General features: G+C 52.9%; 1 protein-coding gene across 3 annotated transcripts in view; it reads left to right on the top strand.

Annotated features, from left to right (window-relative positions):
* COL2A1 (collagen type II alpha 1 chain) overlaps positions 1-17,584 on the top strand; it is a 64,952-nt gene extending 47,368 nt beyond the window's left edge. For all 3 annotated transcript variants that reach the window (XM_065419333.1, XM_065419331.1, XM_065419334.1), the window contains 16 exons: positions 49-156; positions 1,062-1,115; positions 1,863-1,916; positions 2,702-2,863; positions 2,964-3,071; positions 6,252-6,359; positions 6,939-6,992; positions 7,579-7,686; positions 9,734-9,787; positions 10,255-10,362; positions 11,020-11,073; positions 11,662-11,769; positions 13,044-13,332; positions 13,832-14,019; positions 15,451-15,693; positions 17,438-17,584. In XM_065419333.1, the coding sequence (XP_065275405.1) occupies positions 49-156; positions 1,062-1,115; positions 1,863-1,916; positions 2,702-2,863; positions 2,964-3,071; positions 6,252-6,359; positions 6,939-6,992; positions 7,579-7,686; positions 9,734-9,787; positions 10,255-10,362; positions 11,020-11,073; positions 11,662-11,769; positions 13,044-13,332; positions 13,832-14,019; positions 15,451-15,693; positions 17,438-17,584 (1,947 nt within the window). The remainder of the gene's footprint in view (positions 1-48; positions 157-1,061; positions 1,116-1,862; positions 1,917-2,701; positions 2,864-2,963; positions 3,072-6,251; positions 6,360-6,938; positions 6,993-7,578; positions 7,687-9,733; positions 9,788-10,254; positions 10,363-11,019; positions 11,074-11,661; positions 11,770-13,043; positions 13,333-13,831; positions 14,020-15,450; positions 15,694-17,437) is intronic.
* The last annotated feature ends 1,431 nt before the right edge of the window (positions 17,585-19,015 follow it).

Here is a 19,015-nt window from a genome sequence, read left to right as displayed (position 1 = left end):
GGGAGGTCATGTCTCACCCTGGTGTTTTTTCTTCCCTTCCTCATGCAGGGCGCTGACGGCCAACCCGGCGCTAAAGGTGAACAAGGAGAATCTGGCCAGAAGGGAGACGCTGGGGCCCCGGGTCCACAGGGTTCTTCCGGTGCTCCTGGCCCACAGGTTGGTAAAGCAAAGTCCTGCTCCTCCCCGCATGAGCCCACTGGGAAGGCAGCCTGGGAGAATGGGGGCTGGCCAGAGATGAACCGTCCTCGGGGAAAAGGAGCCCAAGAAAGGACTGTGCTTTGCTTTGAAAATACTCTGGCCATTTGCAACGGGTCAGAACCTAGGATCTGGGTACTGGTTTGTCCCAGCTGAGGGATCTGAGCCACAGGCTTTGAAACGGCTGATCCCCAGCAATCCCTCACCCCGATTTTACCTGTCGTGGGGGAGCCTGCCAAGGCCCCGGGGTCTGGGAATAAACCCCCAGAACCGGCCCAGGAAAGAGGAGGCCGGATTCCTGCCAGAGGGTCGCCCCTCTCTGCAGTGGCAGGGCCCTATTCCGAGGCGCACTCACACCAGGGAGCAAGGACGGCAGTTTCATTGCAGCCATGAAGCCATCTGGGAGCTTGAGGGGGCTGGAAAATACCCTCTTACCTGAGTACCCTCTGCTGCGCACCCCCACAAGCAAGGACCCCCTTCCCCATTGTACATGGTCCCTAGGGATGTTTGATCCAGGTCAATTTCCCTCTTTGCCTCCCCTCTGATGGGGGAGACCATCATGAAATGCCCCAGCTGTGAAGGGCGCCCTCTAGGGGACATACGGCTGCAGCCAGCTACACCCCAGCCATCTAAACCACCGCCAGAGGGGACAGAGCTGGGTGCAGGAAGGAAGGCACCGCGAGGACAAAGGGGGGGGGGGCTCGCTAGAGAACGTCGGGGTCAGAGGGCGAGTCTGGCTGCTACTCATCTTCAGCTGTAAGACAAATACCCGCCCATTGGAACAAAGGACCAGTCCCTTTGCCAAGACCACGGGCTGATTTCCTGGGGTCCATTCGGGATCTAACCTGCTTCTTTTTCCTTCTTAGGGTCCCACTGGTGTGACTGGTCCTAAGGGAGCTCGAGGTGCGCAGGGACCCCCTGTAAGTACCACCCAGGTCCTTCGACCCCTTGGAGATGGGCACCAAGTACCAGAGCCCAGCCCGGCTCCCGCCCGAGGGCTATGCAGGGGGTTCTGGTTGGGCCTGTATTGGCCTGCCAGGCACGGGCTGAGCAAGGTGGCAGGGAAGCAGAGACAATCACAGCCCAGGCCAGGGCGATGGCTGCCGAATGGGCTCCGTCCCCCTTGTGCGTTTCAGTGAATTGCAGGCCAGGAGGCAGAACGCCCCCTCCTCGTCACCGGGACGATTTCGGAATGGGCCCAGTGAAACGGGGGGCTGTATTCACACTATGCCCTACAGGCTCCTGCCTGCCAGCGGGCTAGTGGGCTTTGCTCGTTGCTCTAAGGTGTGGGACCCAGATCCCTGCCAACCCACGAACCAGGGGACTTTGCTGCACCCCTTGAGTTCGAATCATGCTGGAATGTTCAGCCCTGGGTGACGGCGAAGGCCTTGCCTGGACTGCTGCTCTCCCCAAGTATCCGGCAGGGTTAAGCACTCAGTCTGCTTGAAGGACTCGCCCTCCCGGGCCCAGCTGGCCAGTCATTTGCACCAACACACTGAACGGGTGCTTTCCCCCAGCCCCATACTCCATGCACTCCGCCCCTCTCTGGGACAAATCCACCCTTCTGGCTCGGACCTGTTAACGGTGGGGAACCGCACCCCTCTCTCCAGGAAGGGCAAGGACTGGGATGCTCTGCTTACCCTTCTGTTTCTCCCCTCCTTATCCAGGGAGCCACCGGATTTCCTGGCGCTGCAGGACGTGTCGGCCCTCCCGGCCCTAACGTAAGTTCATGAACATCCAGTGTCGGTTCCACCTTGGAACCCCCTTTTGGAAGGGAGATGGGGCATAAGCCACCCTCTGTCCATGGGAGAGTTAGATGGTCCATTCCCTGGGGCAGGTTTGTCCCTCGTGACCTACTGCAGGGTTTCCTGCCCCCTCCTCTGAAGATGGTGGCACTGGTCACTGCAGGAGAAAGGAGACTGAGCTGGATGGACCCACTGATCTGACCTAGGCTGACTGTCCCCGTGTTCCTGGTTTATTACCACTCCGGCACGTTGCTCCAAAGAGGAGAACAAAGAATGGCGCGACCAACCAAAAGAGCTTCCCCACATTTCTAACAGATGAACCAGGGAGTTCCCGCCCTTTCGTAGTTTTCAGTAACTTTGGGGGCTTTTATTTCCCCCAAATCAAATTTCTGCTGTGACCCGATGAGGGTCCCTGGTACTTTGTGCTCTAGACAGCTGGAGAGTCTCTCCTAGATGACAGGACACCACGAGTGTTTGTCTGATAAGGAAACCAATTGCCAAGTCTGAATTAGACTGGTGTCCTTTGCTTCGGAGATGGATTGACCTCACTTTGAGATGGTTGGCTGTTGTGATGAGATGGGAGGGGAAGGTGCAGGAGCTGGTGAGTCTTTACACGGAGAAGGATTCTCTGGGACTCGGATGGCCTATGGCACCTAACTGCCCTACATCGATTAATTAGAAGACAGAATCACTTATTTGCCTTTGCACCAGAGTAGAGGAATTTCCCCCATTCTCACCAAATCCTTGTACTTCTCTTCTAGGGTAACCCAGGCCCAGCTGGCCCACCAGGTGCTTCTGGCAAAGACGGTCCCAAGGGTGCTCGTGGTGATGGGGGCCCACCGGGCCGTTCTGGTGACCCTGGTCTCCAAGGCCCTGCCGGTGCCCCTGGTGAGAAGGGCGAGTCCGGGGAAGATGGCCCACCTGTAAGTTTTCACGTGCACGTTGCCTTGTCTTTGACTCCACAATAGTTACTACCTAGTGCAGCCTCTGCTGGATTTTACCTCCTGCCTCTGTCTTTTCCAGGGTGCCGATGGGCCACCTGGTCCTCAAGGTTTGGCAGGCCAGCGAGGTATTGTCGGTCTTCCCGGCCAGCGTGGTGAGAGAGGTTTCCCGGGGCTGCCGGGTCCCTCCGTAAGTAAATTGACCTTGCGAAGTCAAAGCCAGACTGTGCAAACCCAGCTCACAAAGTCCCTTGTGCCCTATAGCTGAAGTGGCTTTGCACAGCTTGTTTCTCTGCAGAGGTGGAATGAGCCGAGAGAGCTTACGTGAGAGGGTCGGAGCAGATCCGTGGTTCTGGGCTCTTTCCTTACTGGGAGCCTGTGAAGGTACATCCCAGGCATGTGCTGCCCCCTGGTGCACCCTGCACTAAAAAGGTGTCCTGCTGGAAGGGAAGAGCAGCGAGTTCAGTCCTCCAGGGGTTGCCTAGAGAGGCCTCTCATGATCAGTTGCTGGCAAAACCAGCAAGAGTTGCTGCTCCAGCCCCTAGAAGGGCAAGAAGCAGGCGGAGGCCAATCAGGGCCCAGCAGGCCATAATAAAAGGGGTGGTTGTGTCTACTATGGGCCAGTTCTGGGCGAAGCCAGGACAGGGAAGCTGTGCCTGCCTTAACCCAAGTAACCTGGCTCCCTCAGGGGTCTAACCTCAGAGATGTTTGCCTCGGATCTCTGTGATGGGCTGTGGTTTGTGATAGGGACTTTAACGCCTGGGTGGGTATCGGGAGTTCAGCGTTAATTTGTTTCCTGTAAACCTGCAGCGAGCCTGTTCTGCAGGGCACCCGGCTCAGGCAGAGCCCTTGTGACGACAGATAATGCTGTGAGACATCTCTTCTATCTAGCCATAAAGAAAGGGAGGTCGAGCATGACACCCCTGAGCACACTCATGATGCCCAAGTCGAGAACCCATGGATTAGATCGGGGTGGGCAATCTTTTTGGCCTGAGGGCCACATCGGGGTTCTGAAACTGTATGGAGGGCCGGGTAGGGAAGGCTGTGCCTCCCTAAACAGCCTGGCCCCCACCCCCTATCCGCCCCCTCCCACTTCCTGCCCCCTGACTGCCCCCCTCAGAACCCCCAACCCATCCAATTCCCCCCCTCCCCCCGCTCCTTGTCCCCTGACCGCCCCCTCCCAGGACCCCCCGCCCCTAACCACCCCTCCGGGACCCCACCCCCTATCCAACCCCCCCACTCTCTGTCCCCTGACTGCCCTGACCCCTATCCACACCCCCACCCCCGACAGAACTCCCATGACTCCCACACCTATCCAACCCCCCCCATTCCCCGTCCCCTGACGCCCCCCCCCCACTGAAGCTCCACCCCATCCCACTGCCCCCTGCTCCCTATCCCCTGACTGCCCCCCCGGGTCCCCCTGCCCCTTATCCAACCCCTCTGCCCCCTTACCATGCCGCTCAGAGCACCAGGACTGGCAGACTGGGAGCCGCGCCGCCCGGCTGGAGCCAGCCACGCCGCCGCGCAGTCTAGAGCACTGGGGCAGGTCGGCGGCTCTCGCAGCCGCGCTGCCTGGCAGGAGCTCGCTGCCCCGCCAACCAGAGTGCTGGAGGCACAGTGAGCTGAGGCTGCGGGGGTGGGGGGACAGCTGGGAAGGGGCCAGGGCTAGCCTCCCTGGCTGGGAGCTCAAGGGCTGGGCAGGATGGTCCCGCGGGCTGGATGTGGCCCGCGGGCCACAGTTTGCCCACCTCTGGATTAGATGGATAAGAAAGACAATTTGAGATCAGAGGGAATTTAAACCAAAAGACCCTTTTTTGGACAGTGTCGTTTAAAACAATTCAACATCGAGAAACCAGGAAATTGAGCGTTAAAGTCCCACAAATATCCTTAACTCTGCCCTGCATCCCCTCCCCATTATGAATCACGGAGATTCAAGTCTGGGATAAGCCCCAGGGAAGGCGGCCAATGAAAAAACGTGCCGTGGAGGAAATTCACCCTGGTGCAGAGGGACCACACAACATTTTTGCACCACTTACATCCCACTGCAGGGCTTGTGAGTGACTGGACTGGTCTCTAGACCTTGTGCTGAATTTCACCCTATATGCGTTTGTCAGCGCCTCGATATTGTGCGTGTCACGGAGCCAGAAGTGCTCTTGGACTGGGTTTACAGCACGTGTATATTTTAAGACCGGGAAGCGCTTCCGTTCACAGCACTTCTAAACCTCACCGGCTTTTAGGTGCACGGGGATCATCACTAATGTTATAGGCCCCTATTCCCCATCGCCCGGCACCTTGTGCTGTCACTAACACCCGTGCAACACACTGCTAACTCAGAACAGTTACACTTTGTTTCACTAGGAGGGTGGTGAAGCACTGGAATGGGTTACCTAGGGAGGTGGTGGAATCTCCGTCCTTAGAGGTTTTTAAGGTCAGGCTTGACAAAGCCCTGGCTGGGATGATTTAGTTGGGGATTGGTCCTGCTTTGAGCAGGGGGTTGGACTAGATGACCTCCTGAGGTCCCTTTCAACCCTGATATTCTATGATTTGCACCCAGCTTGCCTGGATGTTGTTGATGACACAAGGTGCCGATCAATGGAGAATCTGCCCTGTATTCTTCACTGAGATTTCACATAGCACCCGCACATTACTTTTGTCCATAGGATCCGATCGGGGAGGCGCTGCCTCTCGAGAAGCCATTGGAGGGAGTTAGCATGTCCCAGGCAATGGTCAGCACCCCTCAGGGTCTGACCTATATTAAATTCAGTTGCCCACCCGTCATCGCTCACTATTAGAGGCAGTGTGGAAGCCAGTTGCTTCCCCACTGAAAATGTTGAGTTTTCAAGGAAAAAAACTAGAACTGAACATTTTCAGCTGACAAGGTTTTCGGGCATTCGAGAACAATTCAAAATGTTCAGCCAAAAGCGGATGATTTTCATGAACGAATCTGTTGCTTTGCAAACAGTGGCTCCTCAAGGCCTATCGAATGCAGCAACTTTGGAGTCCATGGCGTGAGATGCGCAATGGCCAACACAAGTGAGACACTCCATTGGAAGGGCAATGCCGGCCATTAGCTTACGTGGCCTATTTCATAAGTGGCCAGCCTGAGGTAAAACCATTCTGCTCCACCAGGGGAGCCTCGCGGCAACTTTTAGGCAGGAAGGATGCTCAGGCCTGATCCAGAGTCAATGGAAAGACTCTTGTTGAGTTGGGTCAGAAGGTCGTGGGGTCAGGTTTGGGCTTTATGATGGAAAGTATCTTATGACCCTGACCGGGGGCTAATTGTCTGGAAAGTGACTATGTAGAAACAGCCCGTGTACTGCACGGGGATCAGCTCACTTGGATTGTTTCCGTTCTTGTCTCTTTGCGTTAGGGTGAGCCTGGCAAACAAGGAGCCCCTGGAGGTGCCGGCGACCGAGGGCCACCTGGTCCTGTGGGTCCCCCAGGTCTGACTGGTCCCTCTGGTGAACCTGGGCGCGAGGTAAGCAACAAAACCGGCTGGGAGTGTTAACGGCCTGGAAACAAAGGGAGACGCGTTTCCACAGCCAAATTCTAAGAGCCACAAGGCTGGGTGTGAATCAGCCATGGGTGGCACTTCTCAGCCTTCGGCCTCATCCCATTCCCATGGTGATGGCCGGACATGCTCATGATGTCCAAGTCAAGAACTCATGGATTAGATGGATAAGAAAGACAATTTGAGATCAGAGGGAATTTAAACCAAAAGAACCTTTTTTGGACAGAGTCGTTTAAAACAATTCAACATAGATAAACCAGGAAATTCAGCGTTAAGGTCCCCTTTCCCGGGTGTAACCCAGATCCCGCTTCCCCAGAGGAGGGCCAGGAACGTGGCCTCACTAGTTCCAGCTGCCCTGGGACAGCCCAGTTCCTAGTTCTCCAGTTCTAGAACTCACAGGAGCCTTGCACGGGAAGCTTTGTTTCACCAGTTGCCTGTGCGGCCAGCTCCTTTGCCCAGGTCTGCACACATCCTACCCACTTCCCCAGGCAGAACTCCCTGGGTGGCCTCCAAGGAATCACCTTCTCCTCCTCTTCTCATTCCCAGGGCACCCCCGGATCTGATGGCCCCCCTGGCAGAGATGGGGCAGCTGGAGTGAAGGTGAGCTTGGCAAAAGGAGTTTCTATCCCAGTCCTTGGGGCACCCTGCACCCATCTCTGTTCTCCAGCAGCAGGGTCCCAGGGCTTGGGGGTCTCATAGGGTGCCATGAAGCTCCTGTGCTCGGCGAAACAGCGAAGGTTGGTTCATCCCCTTCTCGTGTGGCCGCAGGCATTGGGCTCATGGTGCCCTGCAGGGTCAGGCCTGCCCTGGATGCCATGTTCTGGGCAGCAGCGGCTGCTGGGAGCGGTCCCAGGTGGAGCCGCTGCCTAGCACGCCGGCTTGCTCCTGTGTTTGCATAGAAGTGAGCTTGTGCTTTGCCGGTGGCTGAATGAGCCCCCGTCAGGCTGCTTCGCGCAGACCTGGACAGCGGTGGGGGGCGTCATGCTCCACAAAGGCGGTCGCTGGCCTGTCCAAACCTTCCCATGGTGCTTGGCCACTCCCCTGCCCCAGCAGAACCAAAGTCAGAGGTGACCTCTGGAACCAGGGAGGCGAGGGAACAGTGACGTCGCCAGGTGACACCTCGCCCTCGTGGGGCACAGCGAGGAGAGACGTTGACATTAACGGCTGTGTCTTTGTCTCCTGGCAGGGTGATCGCGGTGAGACTGGTGCTGTCGGTTCTCCTGGTGCTCCCGGGCCTCCTGGCTCCCCGGGTCCTGTTGGTCCAACTGGCAAACAGGGAGACAGAGGAGAATCTGTAAGTGTCCCTTAGTGCCCAGACGGCAGCAGCTCATCAAGGGGTCAGTGGCCTCACAAGGGGAATGTCAGCGTACCAGACAGAGTACAGAAAAGGCTCTGGGTATTTGAGAGTACTACCCAGGGTACTGTAAGAGCTCTGAGTATTCATGAGTACTGTGTAGAGTGCAGTCAGGGCTATGAGTACTCAAGAGTATCATCCAGAGTACAAGAAGGGATTTGAGTATTCAAGAGTGCCATCTAGAGTACAGTGAGGGCTCTGAGTACTCGTGAGTACCATCCAGAGTACAGTAAATGCCCTGAGTATCGAGAGTACCATCCAAAGTACAGAAGGGATTTGAGTATTCAAGAGTGCCATCTAGAGTACAGTAAATGCCCTGAGTACTCAAGAGTACCACCTAGAGTACAGCGAGGGCTCTGAGTACTCGTGAGTACCATCCAGAGTACAGTAAATGCCCTGAGTATCGAGAGTACCATCCAAAGTACAGAAGGGATTTGAGTATTCAAGAGTACCATCTAGAGTATAGAAAGGGACCTGAGTATTCAGGAGTACCATCGAGAGGAAATGCTCTAAGTGTATGTGAGAGGACCATTAAGAGGCAATGTGATCATTCAGCATCAGTGCCCTGATTTAAGAGTATTGAAAGGTGTCATTCAGAGTTAGCTGACTATTGATTTTGCTTGTACAAGAGCAGTGGTGATTTTCTCCAGAGCAGAAAGCTGTACATTGAAATCGACTGAGTCCGTGGAACCCAGGGCTTTGCTGTTAGGATGAAGCGTGGAGATCAGATGAGCTGATGGGGTTGGTTTCGGCCCCAGAGACCTGGCCATCCTATATGGCTTCCTCTATTCCACTTGCTGTCTGACTATTGCAGCAAATGGCTTTGCTGGCTGGGCTGTCGGGGGGTGGAACAGCCTGCCTCAGCAGAAGAATCTGCCCAAAAAATGGCTTTCCAATTCCCAATTGTGAGCAGTCACAGCAGAAGGCAGATTCCAAGAGTGATGCTGGTGCAATCAGGGAACAGAATCAGTACCAGGCAGTCGGTGTGTCCAGTTGAAACCGCTCCAGCGGCACGTTTGGAGCCCTCCTTGGGAGCTGCTCTCAAACCAGCTGCAGAAGCAAGAATTGTTTGCAAAATTTCCGATACCGAATAAATGGGAGAAAATCACCATCGCCCCATGCAGAAAAGGAGGTGAAATGATCGACATCAGCCAGCTGTTCAGAGGGTTGCAGCCCTGGCTGAGCTGTTCAAAGCCACTTGGGCACATATGGATGCCCAATTCACATTACTTTTCCATGGGAATTAATGGGACACGCAGATGTCCTGGGAAGCTTTGAAGTTCTCGCCCAAAAGGGCTAATGTGATCCTTAGATGCGTGACCCGGGGACTCTCAAGTAGGAATAGGGAAGTTATATCACCTCTGGTTTTGGCACTGGTGTGACCGCTGCTGGAATCCTGTGTCCAGTTCTGGTGGCCACAATTCAAGAAGGATGTTGATAAATTGGGGAGGGTGCAGAGAAGAGCCAGGAGAACGATAAAAGGATTACAAAACCTGCCGTATAGTGACAGCGACAAGGAACTCAATCGGCTAAGGGGTGACTTGATCACAGGCTAGAAGTAGCTTCATTGGGAACAAATATTTAACACTGGGCTCTTCAGTCCAGCAGAGAAAGGTCTAACACGATCCAACGGCTGAAAGCTGAAGCTAGACAAATCCAGGCTGGAAATAAGATGCATATTTTTAACAGAGGGTAACTAACCATGGGAACAAGTTACCAAGGGTCGTGATGGATTCTCCGTTGCTGGCAATTTGAAATCCAGATTGGGCATTTTTCTACAAGGCCTTCTCTGGAATTTTTTGGGAGTAAGTCCTGTGGCCTGTGCTGTACAGGAGGTCAGACTAAATGACCACAGTTGACCCTTCTAGTCTTGGAAACTAGGAGTCAACACCAACCCTTCAAATGTTACAATAGGCAGCCTCTCGGCATGGATGACTCGTTCATAGGATTATTATGACGTCTATAACCAACCTTTGTCTTTTTCCAGGGCGCTCAAGGCCCCATGGGTCCCTCCGGCCCCGCAGGCGCACGCGGCATGCCGGTAAGTCATCCTCATGAGGAATACGCTGCCTGGTTCCCCCGAGCGGCTGAGCACCCACTGTTTCCACTGACGTCAGTTGCAGCTGCTCAGCACCTCTGGAAATCTGGCTGATATATGTCTGTGAGAGGGAGTTTTCCCTTTTGTTCTATATGCTTTTCTACTGCTGCATGACCCTGGGGAGTCAGTGCACGGGGTTTCCACCTGGAACTCCTGTGGGGTGCACAGACTGGCACTGCATCCAGCTGCAGGGGATGCACTCTGGGCTGTGCCATGCCCTGCAGTGTGTGGCATGTCTGTGATTCGTGCCCAGCACTCTGGCATGCGTCGTGCCTGGCCCTCTGGGCTGGATCGTACCCTACGGCGTGTTGTGTGTCCATGTAGTGTGCCGAGCCCGCTGGGCTGGACCCCGTCCTGCCCTTTGACTTTTCCTGCCCAGGCTGAAAGCTCTTCTCTTTCACCTCTCTCAGGGTCCTCAAGGTCCTCGCGGTGACAAGGGCGAAGCTGGAGAGGCTGGTGAGAGGGGTCTGAAGGGTCACCGAGGATTCACTGGTTTGCAGGGTCTTCCTGGACCCCCCGTAAGTTTCAGCGTCAGAGCCTCATCCTCAGCCCGAGCTTGCGGTGCAGAACTCGGGACAGAACATGCCGTGCTAGGGCTGATCTGACCGGGACAGATGCTGGGGCGCTGGGCTGTGTCCCTGCCTTGGCCCCATGAGCGTAATCCTGCTCCTACCATTGCCCCAGCCATCTGTGTGTCCTGGAAGGTTCGGCAGCCTGTCTCACTGAAGGCCTATCCCACCACCTCCAAGGCCAGAGCCCTCCCACCCCAACTGCTCCCTTTGGAGTCAAACAAAGCCAGTCCCCCCTTTCCTCCATTCTCTGGGGGAAGTGGGTTGGGAGAGGGGAGCGCAGGGGGCTCTGGGCCCAACTGGGCCACCTTCAAATGGAACTTCTCACCACCCCGCCATGTTGGCCTTGCTGTGGCATACAGCTCCTAGCCTTGGGCCAGGCGAGAAGCTGACAGCCTCTCTTGGCATGGCTAAAGGGGGCCCTCCGCTGGCCCAGGCCTCACCCAGCATTGGGCTGCTCATGCCTCAGAGACACCCAACATACCCCTTGGGTAAGGGCCGCTCTTGCCCACCCAGAATCCCGTCTGGCCAGGGTTCCGCACCCCCAGAGGGAAGCTGTCCAGATGCTGAGATATGACCGCGTGGTTCTGTTTCCACCCCCTTCAGGGTACATCTGGAGATCAAGGTGCTACTGGTCCTTCTGGTCCTTCTGGTCCCAGGGTAAGTCCAGTTCCCGGAGTGCGGGAGGGTAGCGGGGGATGGACCGAGGAGAAGCACAGTGCAGGTTCAGGTGAAATGGCCTAGTCACTTACTTAGTCAAACTGAGCAAAGTGCAGAAAATAAATCAACAGCATTATGGGCAAAAAGGACATTGGGTTTTAGTCCCCTTTCCAGCTTCAAGGAGGGGAAATTCAAGAGAGATTTTAGTAACCTGGATAAAGAACTCTGTACTTCCAATGTAAGGTCATGAGCTGTGTGTACACACACACACACACACACGTGACCTTTGCTGATTGGAATGAGAATTGCTGCTCTGTGGGTCACTGCCCCTATAGTGCTAACAGCTGGTGGAGATTCTCCTTAGCATTTTCACTAAGGTCAGTCTCCGTTAGCAGCATAGGCAGATGCAGTCGGGTTCTCCGTGGCAGAGGGATGGATAGGGAAGTCCAAGGTGCCCCATTCATTACGTTATGAATTAGCCTGCCTGCCTCATGAGCGCACGGAGCCCTTAGAGCTTGCAGTTGTCTTTTTACGTCATGATTCTTTCACGGCCTGGCTCTCAACTCCCCCCTTGTGAATCTTTTCTAGGGTCCCCCAGGCCCTGTTGGTCCCTCTGGCAAAGATGGTTCAAATGGCATGCCCGGTCCGATTGGTCCTCCAGGTCCTCGCGGTCGTAGTGGTGAAACCGGACCTGCTGTAAGTACCATGCCCCAGCAGAAATGGCAGCCTTGCAACCTGGGCCTTAAGGACTCGAAGCCCACCGGCTAATGATAGAATCAGAGAATATCAGGGTTGGAAGGGACCTCAGGAGGTCATCTAGTCCAACCCCCTGCTCAAAGCAGGACCAATTCCCAACTAAATCATCCCAGCCAGGGCTTTGTCAAGCTGGGCCTTAAAAACCTCCAAGGAAGGAGACTCCACCACCTCCCTAGGTAACGCATTCCAGTGCTTCACCACCCTCCTAGTGAAAAAGTTTTTCCTAATATCCAACCTAAACCTCCCCAAAATTTTTATAGCTTCAGGCTCCCCCACTAGTTAACACAGCACTCAGTGATCTCAGCTCCTAGTAACTTTAGCTCTTTTGTGATTTCAGCTCTTAGTGATTTCACCTAATAGTAGGGGAGCCCCGGTGCTGGTGCACTATTGGCCCAAAGTGAATTCAGCTCAGCAGCCTGTAACTAGACTCCTAATGGAATCAAAGTTAGCTCTGACATTCAACAGTGGAGAGAGGAGGAGGTGCAATTGGTGTTTCAGGCTCACAAAAGGGGCCCATACCACCAGGTACAAATACCTGCCCCAACCTCTCCTCTAATGGGGCAGCTCGTAGCCCCATACGCTACCGAAGGCTTGGCCTTCCCAGTGAAGTACAGCTGCAGGACCCTTACATGCCCTGAAGTCAGTTGTACTGTGTCTCCATCACCCTAAACCACACAAAGTGGTTCCATCACCCTGACCTGCTCCATCAGCTTAATCTCCCGCAAGTAGCTCCATCTCCGCAATCCACCCTGAGCAGCTCCATCATCCTGATCTGCCCCAAGTGACTCCGTCACCCCAGTTCTATCACCCCAAGCGGCTCTATTTCCGACTGGTTCCATCATCCTAATGGGCTCTGTCACTCCAGTCTGCACCCAGCAACACCATTCCCCCACCATCTCTCTCCCTCAGTGGCACCATTACCCTGACCCGCCCCGAGTGGCTCTGTCACCTCAGTCCACCCCCACAGTGACTCCCTCACCCCAATCTAACCTCAGCAGCTGGCTGTTGTTTCCAGTTAAATCTCCTAGCAGAGAAGCAGCCGGGAGACTGGTAAATCCATTCATCAGCTCGACGTGGCCTCGTCTTCCCCTTTGCTGGGCCCCATGGGGGGACATGGGGACGTGATGAGAGGGAGGTGCTAATGGGAACAGCAGCAACATGGAGATTGGCTCTGAGTTCTAAACAAGGATCATCTCTTTCCCCTCCCATTGCAGGGTCCCCCTGGAAACCCTGGACCCCCTGGACCTCCCGGGCCCCCAGGCCCCGGCATTGACATGTCAGCCTTCGCCGGTTTGGGCCAGGTTGAGAAAGGCCCTGACCCTATGCGCTACATGCGAGCTGACCAGGCCTCTAGCGACCTGCGCCAGCATGATGTCGAGGTCGACGCCACTCTGAAATCCCTCAACAACCAGATCGAAAGCATCCGCAGCCCCGAGGGCTCCAAGAAGAACCCAGCCCGGACCTGCCGTGACCTTAAACTCTGCCACCCCGAGTGGAAGAGTGGTGAGTGCCGGGCACTTGCAACACAAGGGCTACAGGGGCCACAGAGCCAGGAGGGAACCAAGGCATTTTGGCTTCTGAATCCCTCCCTGCCAGCCTCCTCGGCAATACTGACCCTTTGGGCATTGTATGGACAGGGGGTTGTGCAAACCTCCCCACCCACTGCTCTGCCAATGCACCTCACTGCTGACCTGCTATTCCAGCCCTCAGCTTCCCACGCACACAGCTCTGCCGATGCCCCTCAGTCCCAACCCACACCCCCCCTTGCTCTTCCATTGGAGGTCTCCCCCATAAGTCTCTCTCCCATTGCACTGCCCACCTGCTATTCCAGCCCTGGGCTCCCCTCCAACACCTCACGTGGATGCACCTCATTCCTGACCTGCACCATCCTCTGCTATCACAGCCCTCCGCCTCTCTCCTGAGTTTCAAAATGAAACCAAAAAAGGCCATTAGTCCTAGTTTCATCAAGACGCCAACCTCCCGTGTGTTTCCGCCATTGCAGGTGACTACTGGATCGACCCTAACCAGGGCTGTACCTTGGATGCCATTAAGGTTTTCTGTAACATGGAGACTGGTGAGACATGCGTCTATCCCAACCCCTCCAGCATTCCCAAGAAGCACTGGTGGACCAGCAAGACCAAGGAGAAGAAGCATATCTGGTTTGGAGAGACCATCAATGGTGGATTCCACGTAAGTGCCTGTGGTTAATGTTTCAAATGGCCTCTCTTGGGGGAGAAGTTGAGTTTAGGGGTGGGATGAGAGATCTATTGTCTATTCGAAGGGAGAGCCCTTCTTTACCTCTATATCCAGCTTCACATTTTATTTAGTAGGACCTACATTTTTCCAAAGTGAGTGGTGATTTTAGGGGGCTCCACTTGAAACCCCTCCAAAGAGGCCTGATTCTCAAGAAATACTGAGCAACCGCCCTCTGAAAATCAGCTTTCTTTAAGATGTCTCAAGTTGGGCGCCCCACAAAATCCCCCTGGAATTACTGGTCATTGTTGAAAATACAGGCTCAAGACTCAAGCTGGTTGATGTCATTTAAGCTCAATGGAAATTTTCATCAAAATTTCAACGCTCTTCCCCCCCCAGCCCCTCCCCCCCAAAAAAACCTGGACAAAATTGGATATGTTCCTGAAAAGTCAATATGTCTCACACACACTGATGTAAACAGACATACTGACCCTGGGAAAGAGGGGATGTGTCATAAGTGGAGTGAAATCTGCAAAGGAAATAAGAATTCTTAGAATCTCTTCTCAATCTCTAGCATGCCAGGTAGTAGCAAAACATGAAGGGCCAGATTAATAAAGGTATTTCAATAGTACTAGGCACCTAAATCCCTTTGACAATCTGGTGCTTTGTATCCAAGTGAGGTAATAGGGCATCTTAGCTATTGAGATCGTAATCATGGGGAATTTTTTTATAGAAACTTTTTACTGTACTTGAGTGTTGCCTTTTTTTTTTTTTTTTTTTTTTTTTAATATATGGAGATATCCTATCTCCTAGAACTGGAAGGGACCCTGAAGGGTCATTGAGTCCAGCCCCCTGCCTTCACTAGCAGGACCAAGTACTGATTTTGCCCCAGATCCCTAAGTGGCCCCCTCAAGGATTGAACTCACAACCCTGGGTTTAGTAGGCTAATGCTCAAACCACTGAGCTATCCCCCCCCCTTTTCTATGGCTTCTTCTGAGAACTATCAAGCCTCATATATTATAATGAACTGTGCCCTACCCAAACACCCTTTTCCATCTCATTAGTAACAAGAGCACCTTGACTTTTCCACACTTAGTTTTTAGTCTTGTTTAGCACAAAGGCCTTTAGATCTGGGGTGCCTTCGAAATTTAGAACATGTTAACAGTGGGATGAGGGTGATGATTCTGCAGTTCATGCCAACTTTCTGAATTTCCTCTTGATTTTTTTTAACCATGTGGGGTTTTCACAGGAGCCCAAGGAAGTTAGGTACCCAAGTACACTTGGAAGGCAGTGGAAAATGAGGTTGTCTTAGACACGTCTTAGAAGTCATATTTAAGATTGTCTTCCATGATTGCCTTTACCTTCCTAGCTGACATTCGAGGCCCATTGCTACCCAGACTCACTAACCATCTCGATCTCTCCTTCCAGTTTAGCTATGGAGATGACAACCTGGCCCCTAACACTGCCAACATCCAGATGACCTTCCTGCGCCTCCTGTCCACCGAAGGCTCCCAGAACATCACCTACCACTGCAAGAACAGCATTGCCTACATGGACGAGGCTTCCGGCAACCTGAAGAAAGCCATCCTGATACAGGGATCCAATGACGTCGAGATCAGAGCCGAGGGAAACAGCAGATTCACATACAGTGCCTTGGTGGATGGCTGCACGGTAAGCTGATGGAAGTTACTGATGCTTAGGGTTTATATAACAGGGCATCTGCAAAGTGCTCTATAGACATGAGCTAATTAATCCTCACAATGAGCTAGGCTGGTTGGTCAGCTGGTGCCATTATCCCCATTTCATGGGGAAACTGAAGCACGGGTTTGGGTTTTTTTTTGGGTGGTCAGCATTTTCAAAAGCAGTGATTTTGTGCACCTCAATTTCTGGGAGATTGACATGGGCCTTCCTCATGGCACCTATTGCCCCTCTTGGAGATTGGGGCCCCATTGTGCAAAGCATGGGTAATAGGCCTGGTCTACACTTAAAACGTATACTGGCATTAGTCAGGGCGTAAAAAAACACTCCCTAGTGCCATAGCTACACCAACAGAGAGGGCTTCTGTCAGCACAGCTAACATTGTTCAGGGAGGTGGTGCCCCCACACCGGCAGAACTCCTCCTCCTCTCAGCGTAAACTGATCTACACCGGGAGCCTATGCCGGTATCGCCTTTATAGTGTCGATTGCTGTGGTCAGAGGAGGAGTAATTCGCTTCCACAGTGAATTAAGATCAAACAAATTCATTCTGAAGCCAAGCGTCCACACAGATATTAGTGCAGTTTAACTAAGCCGCTTGAAGTTTATTCCCGTGAACTTTTGTGAGTGTCAAGCCCTGCGCATCTCGCACTATCCCAGTGCCATGCTGAGGTCTGGCCTACACTTCAAAGGCAGGTCGACATAGCTCTCTCACTTGGGGTGTGAAAAATCCACACTCCTGCGTGCCGCAGCTTTGCTGACCTAGCCCCCGGGGTAGATGCAGCTAGCTAATCAGAATAATGCTTCCATCGACCTAGCTACTGGCACCTGGGGAGGCGCTGTTCCCATAGTGAGTATAAAACCTCTTTTTAACAGTAACGGTAATTAACCACCGGAACAACTTACCAAGGGTTGTGGTGGATTCTCCATCACGGACAATTGTTAAATCAAGAGTGGCTGTTTTTCTAGAAGATCTGCTCTAGGAATTACATTGGGGGAAGTTCTAGGGCCTGTGTTGTTATACAGGAGGTCTGATCAGATCATTATAATCATAGGCACCGACTCCGTGGGTGCTGCAGGGCTGGCGCATCCATGGGGAAAAATTAGGAGGTGCTCCGCACCCACCGGCAGCCAAGCTCCCCCCACCCCCACCTTGCCTCCCCCCCCCCCCCCCCGAGCGCGCCACATCCCCGCTACTCCCCCTCCCTCCCAGCGCTTCCTGCCTGCCGCCTAACAGCTGTTTGGCAGGACTTTGGACTTTCCGGGAGGGAGGGGGAGGAGCAGGGACTCGGCGCGCTCAGGGGAGGAGTTGGAGAAGAGGCAGGCTGGGGACTTGGGGGAAGAGGGTGGAATGGGGATAGGGAGGGAGTGGGGCTAGGGTTGGAAAAGGCAGGGCAGGGACTTTGGGGAAGGAGGTGGAATTGGGGCAGAGCGAGGGCAGTGCAGGGGCGAGGCTGTGGGAAGGGGAGGTCGAGCACCCACGGGGCAGAGGGGAAGTCAGCGCCTATGATCACAATGGTCCCTTCTGGCCATGGAATCGAGGAATCTACACAATGGGGTTATGCTGGCGCGGTGATAGTCCCCATAGCGTAGGCATCCCCTGAGAACACAGGTGTGAAATTTTAACCAGCCCAGACTGGGAATCTGTTCTTCAAAGAGGCCAGTTTTGATGCCGTTTGCAGCATCTAGTAATCCCTGGTCTCATTCTCTCTCTCCCCAGAAACACACTGGCAAATGGGGCAAAACAGTCATTGAATACCGATCACAGAAGACCTCGCGCCTGCCCATCATTGATGTTGCACCTATGGACATTGGTGGAGCCGATCAGGAGTTTGGCGTTGACATTGGGCCAGTCTGCTTTTTGTAAAAAGAAAAAAAAAACATTTTTTAAAAAAAATCCAGTCCAATTCCATTAATAAAACCCAAAACAAACCAACCCCCCCCCCACCCACCCCAAGGACCTGAGTACTTTCCAATCACTTGTATGACTTCTGCACTGAATGGGTGACTCAATCCCCCAATTGCCATACATCCACACGCTTACATTTTGGACTATTGTCTATTTCTAAAGCCATCACTGGGCAGACCGTGAAATAAAATCACAGTGTTATTTATTTATTGTCTTCCTGTAAGACCTCTTGTTGGGTCAGACGGAGGTGGGAATCTAACTGGCAGGTGTGAAGGCCCCTCCTTACAAAATGGATGTCCCAAGTAACCAATCCTTCTCCCCCCCAGTGTAAATCGTCAGCAGGAGTACTGTGTATAATACAACAAAAATGGTGCTATTATTGTAAAACAAGTCTGTATTTTTTAACATCAATTGATATAAAAAAAAACTTTGTTGGAAAGTACAAGTTGATCTGAGGTTTTATTTTCTGTCTCTATCCATAGAAAGTTCCAGCATTCTAACGCTTTCCCTTCATCCCTTTCTCGGTTTGTTAACTTTCCCCCCCTCCCCCCCCCCCAAACCAAGATAAAGGAAGTTTCAGGGTCCAATCTCAAACTTCCCTGGTTTTAAGCTACCTCATACAAAAAAAAAAATAAAAAAATAAAAAAAAATTAAAAAGGAAAAAAAAAAAATCTTGAAACTGATCACAGGAGCAGACAACACAGAAGCCGTGAGAGTTCTGTAAGGGAAATCACTAATTCTACAAGGTAATGGTGCTGAGCAAGGGACTTCTGGGCACATGCTCCCTCTCGTCTGTGGCAGGTTTAGTGGGAATATTTAAAGAAAGGCGGGGGAACCCAGTAATGGCCCAGGGAGGCCGAGAGCAGCTCTCAAGTTTGATCTGACGTGTTGTGTTACATCTTCCTTAAGTCTTACACATTTGGTATTGCAGTAGATGTCAAGTGAATGGGATATACATGAAAACATTTGCCGTAATAAGGACTTGGGCGCTAGCTAGTTAAAGTTTCTTCTAATGTTTATTTCCAAAACTAAGCATATGGATTGACCCCCGAAACTGCTTGCTAACTCTACCCCACCCCCGCTCTGAGAGTGCCTTGCTTTCAAATGACCCTTTGGTGACGTGAAGACTGGAACAAACCAACCCAGGAATATGTACTACTTTATATATGTAAAATAGACTTTTTAAAAAAATATATTTTACAATACCAATCTGAAGCGTGGTAGAGAGTTCACACACACCGCTTGTGAAACAACTCTGTTCTCCTGTCTTTCTCAGCCCATCTCTCCCCTCTACTCCCTTATTTTCCCACACTAAAGATAGAATGCTTTTCCTATTAAAAAAAATAAAATAAAGACACCCGTGTTGAATTTGTTTTTATTTGTATTAAT

The sequence above is a fragment of the Emys orbicularis genome, chromosome 19 (genome assembly GCF_028017835.1).
Source record: "Emys orbicularis isolate rEmyOrb1 chromosome 19, rEmyOrb1.hap1, whole genome shotgun sequence".
In the NCBI taxonomy this organism is placed as follows: Eukaryota; Metazoa; Chordata; order Testudines; family Emydidae; genus Emys; species Emys orbicularis.
The sequence above is the reverse complement of the archived record's forward strand: the minus strand, read 5'-3'. Positions and strand labels throughout refer to the sequence as shown.